General features: G+C 41.9%; 1 protein-coding gene across 1 annotated transcript in view; it reads right to left on the reverse strand.

Annotated features, from left to right (window-relative positions):
- Window positions 1-14,933, reverse strand: part of EP300 (EP300 lysine acetyltransferase) — a 58,460-nt gene that overhangs the window by 31,290 nt on the left and 12,237 nt on the right. Inside the window, exons 2-6 of the mRNA XM_015860798.3 lie at window positions 13,052-13,710; window positions 5,522-5,698; window positions 3,187-3,448; window positions 2,328-2,441; window positions 1,265-1,501 (exon numbers count right to left, since the gene is read on the reverse strand). Coding sequence (XP_015716284.1) covers window positions 1,265-1,501; window positions 2,328-2,441; window positions 3,187-3,448; window positions 5,522-5,698; window positions 13,052-13,710 — 1,449 coding nt within the window. The remainder of the gene's footprint in view (window positions 1-1,264; window positions 1,502-2,327; window positions 2,442-3,186; window positions 3,449-5,521; window positions 5,699-13,051; window positions 13,711-14,933) is intronic.

A 14,933-nucleotide genomic window follows, 5' to 3' on the forward strand; every position in this document is an offset into this window, starting at 1 on the left:
GACCCCTCCCCCGGAGTCATTCAAGGCCAGGCTGGATGGGGCTTTCAGCAACCTGGTCTAGTGGGAGGTAAACCTGCCTATAGCATGGGGGTTGGAACTGGATGATCTTAAAGGTCACTTCCAACCCAACCATTCTATGATTCTATGATTCCTACCTCAGCTGTTTTAATTCCCCACTCCTAATAATGAAACAAGTGAAAAGTTAGCACTCTTGAAGCTTATACTTTCTACGTTAAGCTTCACTCCTTCACTCTCTAAGAACTCTTCTACCCATCTCTTTGGCTTTTCTTTTTACTAGTGCTAAAAGGATTGCCCAGTAAAAACAAATACGCATCTAGTAATAGTCTGTAAATGGAGGAAAAGAAAAACACCAAAACCCATAGAAAGACTTCACTTGGAAAAAAGAAACCTACAACCAACTTCTACTTTTCTTGGTAACCTCTCAGTTCTCCCCCATTGGTACTCCTGTGCATACATGACACTCACCGTATACATGAGCTTGTCATGAGGCATATAGGTCAGACTACAACTCCACACGAGACTGTGATAAATGTCTACCAGTCCATCTATCCACTTTCCAATTAAAACAACTCAAGCTAAGAACTGAGAGTGAGAAAAGTTCCTATGATGTCATCTCAAGCTACCAATCTTAGATTTGATGGTTAAAGGTTACTTTGACACCAATGATAGTCAGGGCACAATTAAACACACTTCAAGTTTAAATTCCTGTGCAGTCTTGTGTGATTTTACAATAAGCCACACAGACAGTTTAAAGTTACATGAGTCTATATGACAGAATTCAGAGACAGGAATATACAGCTTTTCATTTTTTAAAACCAGCACTGCAGATCTGAGAAACAAATATGAAATGCTACTGTCCAAGTGACAAGGAAGCACATTTGAATGCAGGCATTCTAATGCATGCATCTCCAATTAAAAACTCAAAAAAGTTCCTGACACTGACATAACAGTATCACTATAAAGCTACAGGACAACATTAAATAACATGCTTTAGAAAAATTAGTTCCTTCTCCCCACAAGTATTTTTTACAGAAAACATGCTTTTCACAGAAAGTTTGTTTTCCAAGAGAAGACATTTGTGCCCTCTAAAGTCCCCTGTTCCACTGTGCAGATTGGTATTCTATGTCTAAAATACTGCAAATTCATACCTTTCACATGTTAACTATCTGTAACAAGGTAGCAGGTAAGAAAATTTCCACCAGGTATAGTGCAGGAAAATTGCCTGTAGTTTGTTTTAACTTACTCATAGGATTCATTGGGCGCAGACCCTGGGGTGACTGTCCTTGTTGCTGATTCTTCACTTGAGCCTGAGACTGTGTCTGCATCTGGTTCCCTTGATAGGTTAGCCCAAGGGCTGCATAGGCTCTCTCAATGGAGCTGGGGTCTATCTGACTGGTAGTGCTTATGCTGGGCGTATTCTGCTGCCCCACGCCCACAGAGCCGGTGTTTGCAAGTCCTACTGCAGCTCCACCCAGTAGCGCTGGAAGAGATGCACCAAAGTTAGTAAGGACAGTGGGAAGTAGTCAAAGAGGACTACAAAAAGAGGGATGAGACTACTAGTTGTTCAGAACAAAAATAACTCCTTCTAGCACTATGCAAGATGCCAGGTCTGGAAAGGCCACTGTGAAAAGACAGAACAAATTTTGACCCAAGCAGTCATTTCAATAACACTGTTTTCCTTCTACGCTGCTGAGAAGAAATCCCTAAGTATTGAGGACACTGTTTGCTCAAAACTGAGAACAGAGGCACGCATCACAGAGTTTAAAGGCAGAAGGGTTCAGCTCTTCAACAGCCATGCTTTGTTATTTTCTTAGAACAAGAAATATCCCAGTTCATTTCATGCAAAGAGCCCAAAATAACATTAAGAACCATGAGGATACAGTTAACACAAGCACAGAAATCTTGCAAATTTTGGCAGGAAGACCAAGGAGACAGAAAGGGGAAGAGGGAAAAGAAAAACAAAGGAAGACAGAACATCAAAGCTCAATGCTGAAATGGCACAAGCCCCTCTTTGCACATGTCTGTCTCCAGAAGATCATCATCTCCAACAGGTGGTAGAGAAAAGCACATCACCTGGTTGAGAGCACTACAGTTCTTGTTCACCCTTAGCACTCTCCTGCTAGAAAAGTTAGAAAGCTTCCACAAAAACTAGCCACAAGCAGCAGAAAAATATTCTGCCACTCCAAAGCAAGATGACAATTGTACTATGTATTCTCAGATCAAAGAGGAGCACCACCAGGGTACAAGCAACTCCCAACATGCATTTTACAGTTGAACTAACACACAGCACTTTCTAGCAGACTTACATTGTTGGTTTCTTTTGTCCCCAGCATTTTTGAGTGGCAAACAAACAGGACAGTCATGTCTTGTACAGTTCTTCCAGTGCGAGATGATTTGTCGAGAAGACGCGCAATGTGCCACTGAGAAAAAGAAGGGAATGAGAAGCCTTTACAAATAAATGCCAGAACATCCACGCAGCCAATACAAACTAGGTAGGGGGTAACTGTTTCTCTCAGGGCACACACTGATGTCATGGTTCAGTAAAGGATTACTTGAGATAGTTCAGTATTATATAGCCCTGAATACGTAGCTAGATTGGCTCAATTAAATTTTCTTGGAAGCCCTATCTTATATTTCCAAGCCTAGTTCTGAGAACACCACTAAGGGATTATGCACATGGAATAAAGCAATTAAGATTCTAGCAACTGGCACAACCCATGTACACATAGACTACTAAAAAGACTGTACATTTCCCTTGGTTTCTAGGATAGATCAGGAGCTCATTGGAGCCAGAACCACCTTAATTCTGGGCTAGCTACTGCTTAAGATTTGTCCCTTCCACTTAGGAAAAATAGAGTCCTGCTTGCAGATTCCTCCTTTGTGCCTGCTGTTATCAGACACCATCCAAAACATCTTGCAGTGAGTTAAGTGAGTACTAAGTTAAGCAAAACACTTTCATTTGTTCCTGTCTGTAATCTTGCCTAACTTAACCGAACTTTTCAAGACTGAGAAGGAGGTTGTAACTTGAATCCCTAAGGGGAGAGACAGGTTAAAAAAAAAAGTTCAGTTTCCCAAGCCACCCACTTGTTCTCTATCTTTTACCATAAGCCCTTCTGGTCTTGCAGAGGTTGACCACATCTATATAACCACTCCTCCTCCACTTACCCTGGCAAGATTTGCCAGCCTGACAATGCGTCATGTGGTTCAGGACATTCTTCATGGTTCGGCAATGAGGGAGGTTGCACTGCCGCACCTCACCATTGGCTTGTTCTCGCCGTTGACACTTGTGAGCATGTAAGAGGAGAACTAGTTGTTGCTGAATGAGTTTGCGTTTCTCTGGATCTGCTGTTGGAGCTCCAGACCCCATTCCTTGTGAAGCTGCTGGCCCCATCCCAGCTTGCTGAACTTGGGGAGCTTGCTGCTGACCCTGGAGGAAGGAGAAAGGAAATATCCAGAAATAAATCTATTTAAGAATCACCTATTTAGCACGGAAACACCAAAAATAAACAAATACATCAGGAACTACTACATTGTGTGATCAAGGGAATATCCCACCTACCTGTAGTTCTGGATACCATATTAAACCACTTCCCAACAACAATGCTGGCAATACTTCACTTGCCAACCACACTGTCTTCCTGATATCATGCCCTCCCTACTTCCAGCTCTTGCCTTATCAAAGGCCAGCAGAACTTCACATATACTCACAGGTTAATGCCTGCTGCTAGCCCAACTATGATGTACTAAGAGCAGCTGGGCCTCAAGTATTTTGGAAGCAACAAAGTTGCATCCATAATTCTTGGGTTAGTGGAGGAAGGCACTTTTTTGAAGGAAAAATTATTCACCCTGCCTCTACTGAGCACTTCAACTGATCACTTCTATAAAAGAATGAAAGGGAACTTAAGGGAACCTTTAACCATTAGGAAGCTTGTACACATACTTTCAGAAAAAGCACCTACGAGTCTCTGCTAAAGATGAAGCACAAATTCAGCATAACACATGTCAGAGAACTAATGTAAAGTATGGCAACACCTACTGCTTCTTCAGTACTGACATTCATTTCTTCAGACTTCTCCCTTTCTCCCAGACTAAGTGTGACAAGCACTCAACAAAGAAAAGAGCTCGGGAACTCTGTGTTGCTTGTACCACTTCAAAAGCTTTTGGTTTGTAATGGACTCTTCACTTACAGAATGTTCTAAGGAACAGTCATGAAGATCTCCAGTTACTTTAGAGCTCAACTACCTGCATTCCTAAACTGCAGTTCTTCCTTTCATTTTACAAGGAGACTTTACCAGCTACTCAGTTCCTTTAGGGCTTTTCTAAGCTCCAGTACAACTGTAGCTGCCTTTTTGCAGTCTGTCATTCTAAATGACAAGAGAGATAGCAGCAACTCTTCATTCCTAGGTCCAGCTGGGTAGCAATTCAACTTCAAAAGAGTTATATGCTCTGAATTGAACAAAAGCTTGACAGTAAGTTTTGGCCATTTCTTTATAGGTTAATTTAACCATCTAGCAGTACTAGGATTCTAGTGTTTCGTTCTCTGTCTCAATAAATAAAACTCAAGGAATCAACTTTTCTTTAATTCAGGGAAAGGAATTTACCTGGGAGTGTTCTTCAGCAAATTACTTAGGTCAAGTGACTGAGTCCTGAGGAGGCAAACAATCTAAGATCCGAAGCAGTGACAAACACAAGCTATATTCAGAAGCACCATTTTGTTTCACAAACAATATATGCATAAAAAAACACCAAAAAAAAACCAATAGTGGGGCACTTTGCATTTTTTCCCCCTAAATAATATGGGCTCTTAGTATGATGAAACAAACACATTCAGCCCTTGCTCTCCTAGAGCACTTGGCACTACTGTTAAACTCAAGCCAGGGAACCTAATGCTTATAATTTATAACCTTAGGCCATCCACTTTTTCCACCATTCACTTCCCTTTTCTTCAAGCCTTGCTGCAGCCACAGTGTTGAGAGGAATGAGGGAACAACAGCGCTAATGCAGCAACACTAAGACCATTGCATATGTCCATGTAAGAGCACAACAGGAATGAACACCCAACTGGGGCATTTAGGCACTATCATATGTAATACATTTGAGAAGAACTACTTCTCCCAAAAGCATCGCAAGTACAAGCAGAAAACAGTCTTCAAGACTAAACTACACTGAGAAGGAACCCAGTGAACCAACCACAAGAGAAGGGATGGGAGAGCAGAGGTGCCCAAACAAGTAGCAAAAGGTAACTTTAGATAAGGAGCTCCTTTTCATTTTCTCCGCTAATAGGGCTTAAAGGATGAAAATTAGAAAAATTTAAGAGAGCACAGCTCAGCTCTCTCCTCCATATCAGCCATTTTAGGAGTTTAAGCAAATAAGTGATGTGTAGATTTAGAACACGCATTCACAGCTGCAAAACTTCTAACGTGGCAGCATCTGAGCACCGCACATTGTTCTGCTTTAGTTTGCCACAGCACTTGCTGGAGATATCTTTCACTCTACTTACCATGTTAGGCATTCCTGTTCCAGGAACTGGCTTCTTGTCCATTTGAAACTGCGGTAGGCTATTTTGCAGTCCAGTCTTATTCTGCATCTGAGGTCCGAGACCAGTGGCTCCAATCTGCTGCCCAGTATTCTGACTATATGGCTGACCATAAGGACTGGGATTGCTCATCATTCCCATCTAGGAATTAAAATGGCAAGAAATTTAAGTAAAAATGTAGTTATAATTCAAAAGGTAAATATTTCAGATAAGCAAAGGTTGTCAAAGCCATGAAACAGCTGCAACGCAATCCTGATCCATGTGCTTCCCTTGCTCCCTCATGTGCATGTATTTACACCTATCACACAACATTAACTTCTCAATCTGATTGCTCCTATGAACAGCAAAGCCAATCTATCAGCCCTGAAGTCCTTGGATGGAACTGCCCTGATTCTTCAAAAGAAATAAAAACATGTAGTTCAACAGAATTCTCATATAGATTTGTGATTGAGAAACAGATATGTTAGAGTAGAGAAGGAATTTTCAGCTCCCACTACAAGCAGACAAAATACCACCTCCATTCATATCAGCAAGGTTTACCCCAGATACCTCCCAACCAACCGTCAGCACCCCCACAGCTCCTCTCCACAGGGCTATAACAATTTTCATCTGCATTTTCAGTATACAACAGCTTCCAATTTAAGAACACGCCAAAGACACAGGTAATACCACAAGCACACAGGCACCGTAACTTGCTTGCAACGAGCACTACCTGAGGTCAAACGAGATGGCAGGAATAATACTGCAAATAAAACAAAGCTATCGAACCATACCATGGAAGTAGACTGATACACAGTGTTTGTTCCTTTCTGCACTATGCATCAACTATTTGCATACTCAACAGTTTTAGCATAACAGAATATATGGTTTGTTGCCTTGGAGTGCTCCAGAATCTAAGGATAGGATTTATCCTGCTCCAAGAAGTAGTTTGCCCTCTGATTTTTTCCATTCTATTCCCTTCTAGTTTTCATACAAAATTTGGCCTTCACAGACCAAACAACTAGCAAGAGAAGAGTAGGAAAACTGGAGTTTTTTGTCAAGGCTACCAAGCCCTCATCATTACTCTGGCAGGATCCTCAAGCAGCCTTAGCTCACGGTAAGAAAGGCACACAAGTACTTGAGAGAGCTGTGACATTTCAATTCACATTAGTGTGTGACTCAGCGTTCAGACTACTGGATGCTTTTTTAGATCTGTGAAAATGCCCAGACTTAATCAAGAAGTGCGTACAAGCTCCAATGGCACGCATCTGTCCGAGGGCTCCTGCATTTGCTCTCAGATCCTCTTCCCCTAATAGAAACACCTTGTTCCTGCTCCTGACAAAGTCTCTCCAACCCATACAGGAAAGTAACTCATGTGCCCACAGATTACCTGTTATCTGTGATTACTCAAAGCTTTCTTTTTTCAGGTTTTAATTTCTGCTAACCTATTACAGCAGCCTTCAACTAGCATTTGCAAAATAAAACTGAATCAAGACAACACTTACAGGAAAAGTGGCACAAACCTTACTGAAAAACCTGACATTTTGAGGAAATTCACTGGTCAGGTACCTGATGACAACCCCTTCCCCCCACTCCAAGCAGTAACTATAATCACACTGCGGTAATTCATTAGAGAGAAATGAAAAGAACCTTTACACATGACAGATAAGTTGTGCAATGATAAAGAAAAACTATAAGTGCTTCCTTTGTCTCCTTCAGCACTGCCACAGCCATGCCTCAACTGTGATGAATACATACATGGTGACAGGCAGCTGCTGCCCAAGGTGAGACCCAAGCCTTTAGTGCTACAGGGAGCCAAGTACACTGGTATCTCTGAGGATGTTTCCCTATTGTCACTGCTGCCTAAAACTAAGCCACAGATTCAAAGCTCAGTATAGGACTGAGGGAAACACACACTATGTGTTAGAGCATATATTATGTTAGCCATCGCTAATACTGCCCCACAGACCTTGTACACCTCATACTGCAACCAGCCACCAAGAAAACTAACCAAACAATTCAGACTTGAAGGTTGACAGCATATTTTCAAACTATGATGTCATTGGGAGAAAGCAAGATGCTCAACTTAAGAAAATTGAGGGACTTCTTCCATTGATATCTAAAGGATCAGATCTACCGATCCAGTTGACAAAACACAAAGATTCTCAAGCACGAGGCATTGGCACTGCTTGGGGTGCAACATCAGCCCCTCCAACAATGGAGCTGAATGGCAGAAATGTAGGGCATGGCCAGGTCAAAGAGCAGGCATTGCAAAGTGATCCAAAAATCCACACACAAGCATCACATGAGAAAGCTATTAAAGCCCCAACCGCCTCAGTCTCCTGGAGGAAATAAGCAACCATCCCCTGGTCTGGGTGAGACTGACAGTTGCCAGATCCACAGCTGAGCTTTGCAGCAGTGCCCCCAGTCCTGCTGTCACTGACCTACTAATGTGAGATGGACAACGCACACAGAGCTCCAGGCTGAGTCAAGGGAAGGAGCTCGTGGCAGCTTCCTCGCAGTGACAGCATAGGGTCTCATCAGTGACCCTGGCACTGGAAGCAGGAGTATGCCAGTGTCACTTGATGTGACACACTGGGAAACAAGGGGAAGCGTGTGTCGAGGGGAGGGAGGAAGGGGAGAATATCAAGCAGGAAGAACCAGGTGACCTAATAACTAATCACAGAAGGAAGTAAAAAAAATAAAAATCCAGCAGGCTCAAAGTTCATCAGTTGGAAAAAACAAACATGGAAAGACCAACATACAGATCACCATCAAATTAGTGAGTTACTGAAGGTGAAGGGTAGGTACACCATCAAGCACTGAAGTGCCAACCAAGGCAAGGCAGTTCCAGTGGCACTGCATGAGGTAGGCACAAGGCTTCCTTTACAACACCATGTAAAAACATATGTGGCTGCACTGTGGCCCAAAGTCAGGCCTACCTCCTTCCACTGCTCTTCCCATTGCCCTTCTTCATCCACTCCACCTGCCATCCACCTCTACTTCTCACAGCCTCAGGTTCCTTCCATCACATACACGAGGCCTTTAGGCACAGCAGAGTGGAGGCACATCACGATAAAGAAGAAGAGGGATAAAAGGCTATGAAGCAAAAGATGACGACGCACAGCTGCTAGGTGGCAAAGGTAATCTCAAATGTTTATTCCTTCTACACACAGCAGAAAACAACTGTGCTTGATTTTCCTGCCTCCAGTTGAGTTTTTACAGTGTTGATTGAAATAACCCAACATCTGCACTATCAGCTATGCATCTCTATTGGGGTAACTGTAGTACATGCACTAGTTTAAGAGCACACTGATGTAATCTTTCCATATTTGCAAGTAGAAGTTAATTAACTTTCCTAACCCGGGAAGTTATTTTTTATTAAATTCCAGTTGGCTCATTAAAGAGAAGATCTTGTAACTGATTTATTGTACACTGCTTTCTGGTGCCATTCAACTCTCTGCTAGAGCTTTATTGGACCCACATACCACCTAACAAAATTGTGCCAGAGATATCTGCTACAATCTTTCCAAGGACTGCTAATGATGATTATTCTCTGCAGATGACCTCATTATGTTTTAAGGTATCTCTGGCAAGATGAGCATTATTTCACTGCCATTTGTGTGAGAAACTCCCCCATCCACTCAAGCTTAGATCCTCAAAGACAAAGCCTTCCTGCTCCCTTTCTTCCTCAAATACATTCCCCCCACATACTGGGACAAAGTGAGCAATTATCCCTCTTTTGCACCTAAGAAGAAAAAGTAAAGGACCATGACATGCAGGTATGCTTTCCATTAATTAGTACTTGACCACAGGGCACATTAGGGCAGGGAACCTAAATGCTATGGGTACACTTTCACGTTGAGTCAAATGCAAATAAAGCAACCAAGAATACTGATCTGCTGCTGCCCAAAGCTGTGACATGAATACGCTAACATTAACGTACATGCGTTGGTTTTTGTTTTCTTTACCTAAATTTGCTATTAGAGGGTGACATTAGGTTCAGCCCCTGCAACTTTCAACACATTTCTGTTTTATTTAAAGGAAGGTCTAAATAATTATCAATTGGCAATTGATTCTTAATACAAATGCTAAGCACTGATTACACAGAACAGTGCCTCCAGTTATAGAGGAGGGAGCACTGTATATACTGAGACAATAAGCCACATTACAAAGAATTAACACCAGTTCTAAACGTTTAGAGTAATGCCACACACAAGTAAAATGATCCAACAGGAAAGGCAGCAGCTCCCCTATACACCTGGATTGCCTTGGGGTCTCTGTTCTTGATGAAAGAGCATTGTGAGGATCAGCGGGAGACCCAGTGTAAGTGGCCTAAAAGTCAGGTGGACCTGTGCACTTTGTGAAGGGCACAGACCTCTAACAAAAGGCTGGACTGTAAGACCTCATCAATAACTGGGAACTGCAGAAGGAGTCAGGAGGAAGAGCCACACTAAGGTTTTAACTATATATGTTTCCAAATGAAGAATGGTTCAAAACAGGAAAAGTGAACTTGTTCTTAACTTACTACAAAGCTTAAGTTTGCTGTTTACTCTTGAATCAGAACTGGAAGACTACCCAGTGAAATAAAATGCCTGAAAAAAAATATATGCCTGAATGGTGAAAGAATCAAAGCATTACAAACAGTTTCCAAAACTCTATTTTAAGAGTAATAGGAATGTCTGTCCTCTGCACACAATCAAGTTACCCATCAAACAAAAAGCTATTCAAGAAAGCAAAACTTGTCCTAATTCCTTTCCTCTCATAACACTCCCTCCAGGCTGAACCTTCCCAGGTGTTTGGAAGCCACCCCAATGGAACTGCAGGGCCCATGCCCTGATCACAGCACCCTCTCCTTGAGCCCATCCCCTCCCCTAACATCAGGTGTATGGGACCACACTAGAAGTGGCTGACTAGGACAATTCAAGTTTGTGTGTATCTGCTGTTCTCAAACCAATTGGTTTTGGGCATCTGGGATTTCAAGTGCAAAAACCAAACCAAAACAAAACCAATCATGTGAAGAACAACAAAAGTTACACAACTAGGAAAGTGAGGAACATGCCCCCCATGAGAAGCGAGCATCCCACTGCTGCCAGTTGTTAAGGAGAGGAAGAAAACACTTGAGCAGCTCCATGACACAGCAGAACAAAGCAGAAGTGTGCCCACCCTGCTGCTCAAATCCACCAGCAGTTGATGCTTATCTTTAAGCATCATTGGAAGAGCACAAACTCCTCCCTCCCAGTCAGTCAGCATCCCACCAAACATACTGTATTTGTCTGTAAAAACCATGGTGGATGACACACCTCTGTTTTAATGAAGGACAACTCCCAGAAGCAACCTCCCACCACATAAAGGGCCAACTCTGGGAGGCTAACACAACACTGCAGAATGCAGCCCAAACGTCTTTTCTATTTTTTTTCCACTCCTACTAAAGGACAGCTCTGAAATAATGCCCATTTTCACAGCGATGAAGGAAACGTATGAAAGTTACTCCACAAACTCCCACATGAGCAGCAACACAGGGCTAAATTTATCAGTTAAAAAAAAAACCAAAAACCCTTTGAAAACAACTGCTTAGGGTCCTATGTTTTCATCTACTTTGTGAAGATTTGTAGGTGGGGGAAAAACAAAAGCAGATGGGTGGGGAGCTGAAGCGGTCCGACATGCCTGTTGTCAGACTGCACTAACTCCACTGCACGAAGTGAAACACAGGCTCCCTGCCAGCAGCCAAACCAATTGAAGGCATTCTGGAATTTCAGCCTCCATTTCAGACTGTGCTTTCTCATCCGGCAGTCGGAGCTGCTTTACGCGGGCTGTGCCCGCTCAGCTCACCCTATGAGTCTCCAAGGGTTTTCTCAACAATTAAAGGACCTTACCTTAAGCTTTTTTCCCCCCCCTTATTTTTTCTGTTTTCTTTTTCTTAAATCAGGCTGAGACTATAAGCAAAAAAAAAAAAAAAAAAAAGCAGAAGTTCTGCATTGCTGTAGAGACTCCCCAGAGCACAACGTGCAGCTTACTTTAGATGTAAAGCACAAGGCAGGATTTGAAGAAGCCACAAAGATGGCTTCATTTTGAACCATCTCAGCCAATAACTCAATTTTGAGACCTTCCTTGATTTCTCCTAGATAAAGGAGATAGTGTTCCATTGTTAACAGTTTAAAGCTCCACTTTAGGTACAATAAATACGGATTAAGAAGTTGCATTTCATCCTGGAACTCAATACATTAATTTTGAACTCCTGAATACAGCTTAACATCGAAGTACAACAAAGTAAACAATCACCTAATTCCAATACAAAAACACTTCCACATATTTTTTCCCACCATGAACTACAGCTACTCTAGCAATGGGACTTTACAGCAATGCATTTATCAAGCAAAGCTACACCAAATGAACAGACCACAAAATTAACTCGTTACCAGTCACAGCTATCAGAACCACAGGTAGCAGCACACTGAGCTCAAGCAAGCAGCTAAGATGAAAAAAGATTTTAATAATGCTCGTAAGATATCAACGTTTTACTTAGTACATTAAAACACAGCAAAATCATTAACAGGGCAGAATTCAATCCTTCCAAAAACAAAGTTTCCACTCATTAACCAATAAACACAAAATAACTCCATGAAATAAGATGTTTACATATTTTCTAGGCTTTTTAATCGAAACCCAAAAACTTATGCAACATTCATCTGTTTTCCCTATGCTAGTGAAGCTTTTTGTGCAAGGTAAGACAAACTTTAAACAGCTTGTAACTTAGATTGTCTGGTCTTCTCTCACTCTTCCAGAGTAACTCCACAAGAGCTTCGGTTCAGATCTCTTACATTATAAAAGCACACCCACCTTCCCCACAGTATATTTCCTCAGATTTCTGATTTAGAAGAAAAAGGTAAACAAAACCTTTCCAAACTAAGAACTAGAGCTGGGTGCAACTGGACAGCCGCTAGGAACCCAACTCTTGTTTATAGGTATTCACACAAACATTCTTTCTCCAATAACACGAATATGTTTTTCTCTATAAATCCAACATATAACCTAACACACACTGCACCATCAGCCCATTCTAACTTGCATTTGCCTCTTCTCACCTGCTACAGCACAAACCAATGCTCATCTGCTCTCAGCCAGCAAACACTCTCACATTAAGTGTCACACAGAAAAGCACCACAACTTCTAAAAGATCCCGTTTTGTTCCCATCACACTCATTGCACTAGATGGGAAAACACAGTTCTGGTCAAAAGCATGAAACAGATTAAATACTATTAAAGTTAAGTTTACATGAACATTGATAATGTTAACGAATTAAAAAAAAGAACACCACTTAACCTAGCAACAACCATACTTGCTGAGTAACTTCTTGCTTCCCCTGATTGCCATAAATACCACTTTGGCAGTATATTAATTATTCAGCACAAGATCCAGGACTGTTAAAATACAAAAGTCCTATTCTATAGAATCTCTACTGCAGATAAAATGATGTGAAGAAAGGTACTGAAGCCAAGCTTAGCATGCCTTACCTTGTTCATGGCTCCAGGCTGCGGCCCCCTCAGTCCAGCCTGTCCCCCCATCTGTGGAGAGCCTTGCTGCAGTGTCTCAGCCAACAAGTTACCAGCAGTTCCCATTCCTGGATTTGGGTATGGCATATTTGGTCGCCCTCTGCCTGCTCCAATCGAACCGTTCATGACTTGCCCCTGCATCACCCCCTGTCCATTGCCTGCTGCCAACATTCCAGGATTCATGCCAGCATTCATCCCCGTGTTCATTCCCATGCCAGGCTGGTTAACTGGACTGTTTACTGTTGGCATCATTCCTGCTGTAGACTGGGCTGAAGGACCCTGGTTTGGTCCACTTGTACCCATCGCCATACTGGGAGAAGTCAACCCAGCCTGTGCCATGGGGCTTTTCACCATGCTGTTCAACATTCCCATTCCAGGACTATTTTGTGGAGTTTGGCCAGCCATGCCCTGGCCAGGCCCACCAACCCCCATATTGAGATTTGGGGAGCTACCAGCTCGTAAAAGTTCTGACAGCTGCTTGTGTTTAGAGGCAGCATCTTGTGCCAGGCCAAGGCTGGTCTGCAGCTGATTAATGTCACCACCATTGGTGAGTCCCAGTTCTGTGGAGCTGATCAGTTCATCTGGCAAGTCATGTTCCAGATCAAACAGCGATCCAAAATCTGAAAAACAAGAAATTTTATAAGGTCAGTGCAAACAGCAGTAGGTTTCTTCTTGAGTAAAAACCTTGTTTATCAATTCCTTTTTTCTTCTGTCCATTTAACTATCAAAAATGCACTCACTATGTTCCAGTGGAATTTCTCTATCATTTATTATTGAAAACTATCCCAATTAGCTGTCATAAAATTAATTTCTAAACCTTATCAAGCCTACATTGGAGATGACCATTCTACTTGACTTTCCTTCAACAGCTTATTTTGAAAGACCACGATCTCCCAACTCCGGAAATCTGAAGGGAAAGGAGAGGAAAACTCTTAACATCCCATAATCTGCCAATGGAATTGGACAACTGTTATTAACAAGAATGAGAACACCGATGAGAAAACATCACCTTCATTTTTGAGCTTTCACTGAAGCATCACTTTCAGGAAAAGACAACTAATATTGTTATGTGCTTTTCAGAAAATGTTTCTAAAACTGTAAAAGAAAACAGTTTTGTTCCTGTTTGGTTGTTCCATTCAATTTTCTACACCCAGTCCTTCCCAGCACAGACCTGCACAATTAAACCGAGCTTCATGGAACATCCAGTATTTTTCCCACAATAAGCATAGCCAGAAAGCAATCAAAACAAAACTTCCTGGCCATGAAGCTGTGAAAACACATTAGGATAAAAAATAAAACCCACTTAAATAAAATTCATATCACAAGATCCCTTGCAAAGTAATCTGCAAGTAATGAAGCAGAAAAAGATTACTATGTAGGATGCATAGATAGGGGAATATTATACAGTGTCTTTTGGAATTCATCAAGAAAAAGTTCCAATGTGTGCAGAGATAGTGTGCACCTTGACCCATGTATTTAAGGCAGCTAAAACAAAAGTGATATGGAAAGCTGATGGCTAACAATAGAACTATTGTACAGCACAGCTACCCAGCAACCAGGCTGTAAAGCATTTGAAATTTGGGAATATACAGCAAAGGGGTTTTCTGTTTTTTAAGTTAATCTTAACTACAGAAATAGTTCAACATCACTCTGAAGAAAGGTCATTTCATGGATGCTCAGTAAGAGGCCTTCCACTGCATCTTCAAAAACTTCAGATCTAGACAAGGATCTAAAATACCACTCATTATAATTGCCAAGAAGGAAGTGTCAATTACAGTGAATTTTACAGAGGCTGGACGGTGGCTTGTTCCAAATATTAATGGAAAAAAGACTACTGTTAAAC

Source organism: Coturnix japonica, chromosome 1 (assembly GCF_054131305.1).
Source record: "Coturnix japonica strain WE chromosome 1, WE-NBRP24, whole genome shotgun sequence".
Lineage (NCBI taxonomy): Eukaryota > Metazoa > Chordata > Aves > Galliformes > Phasianidae > Coturnix > Coturnix japonica.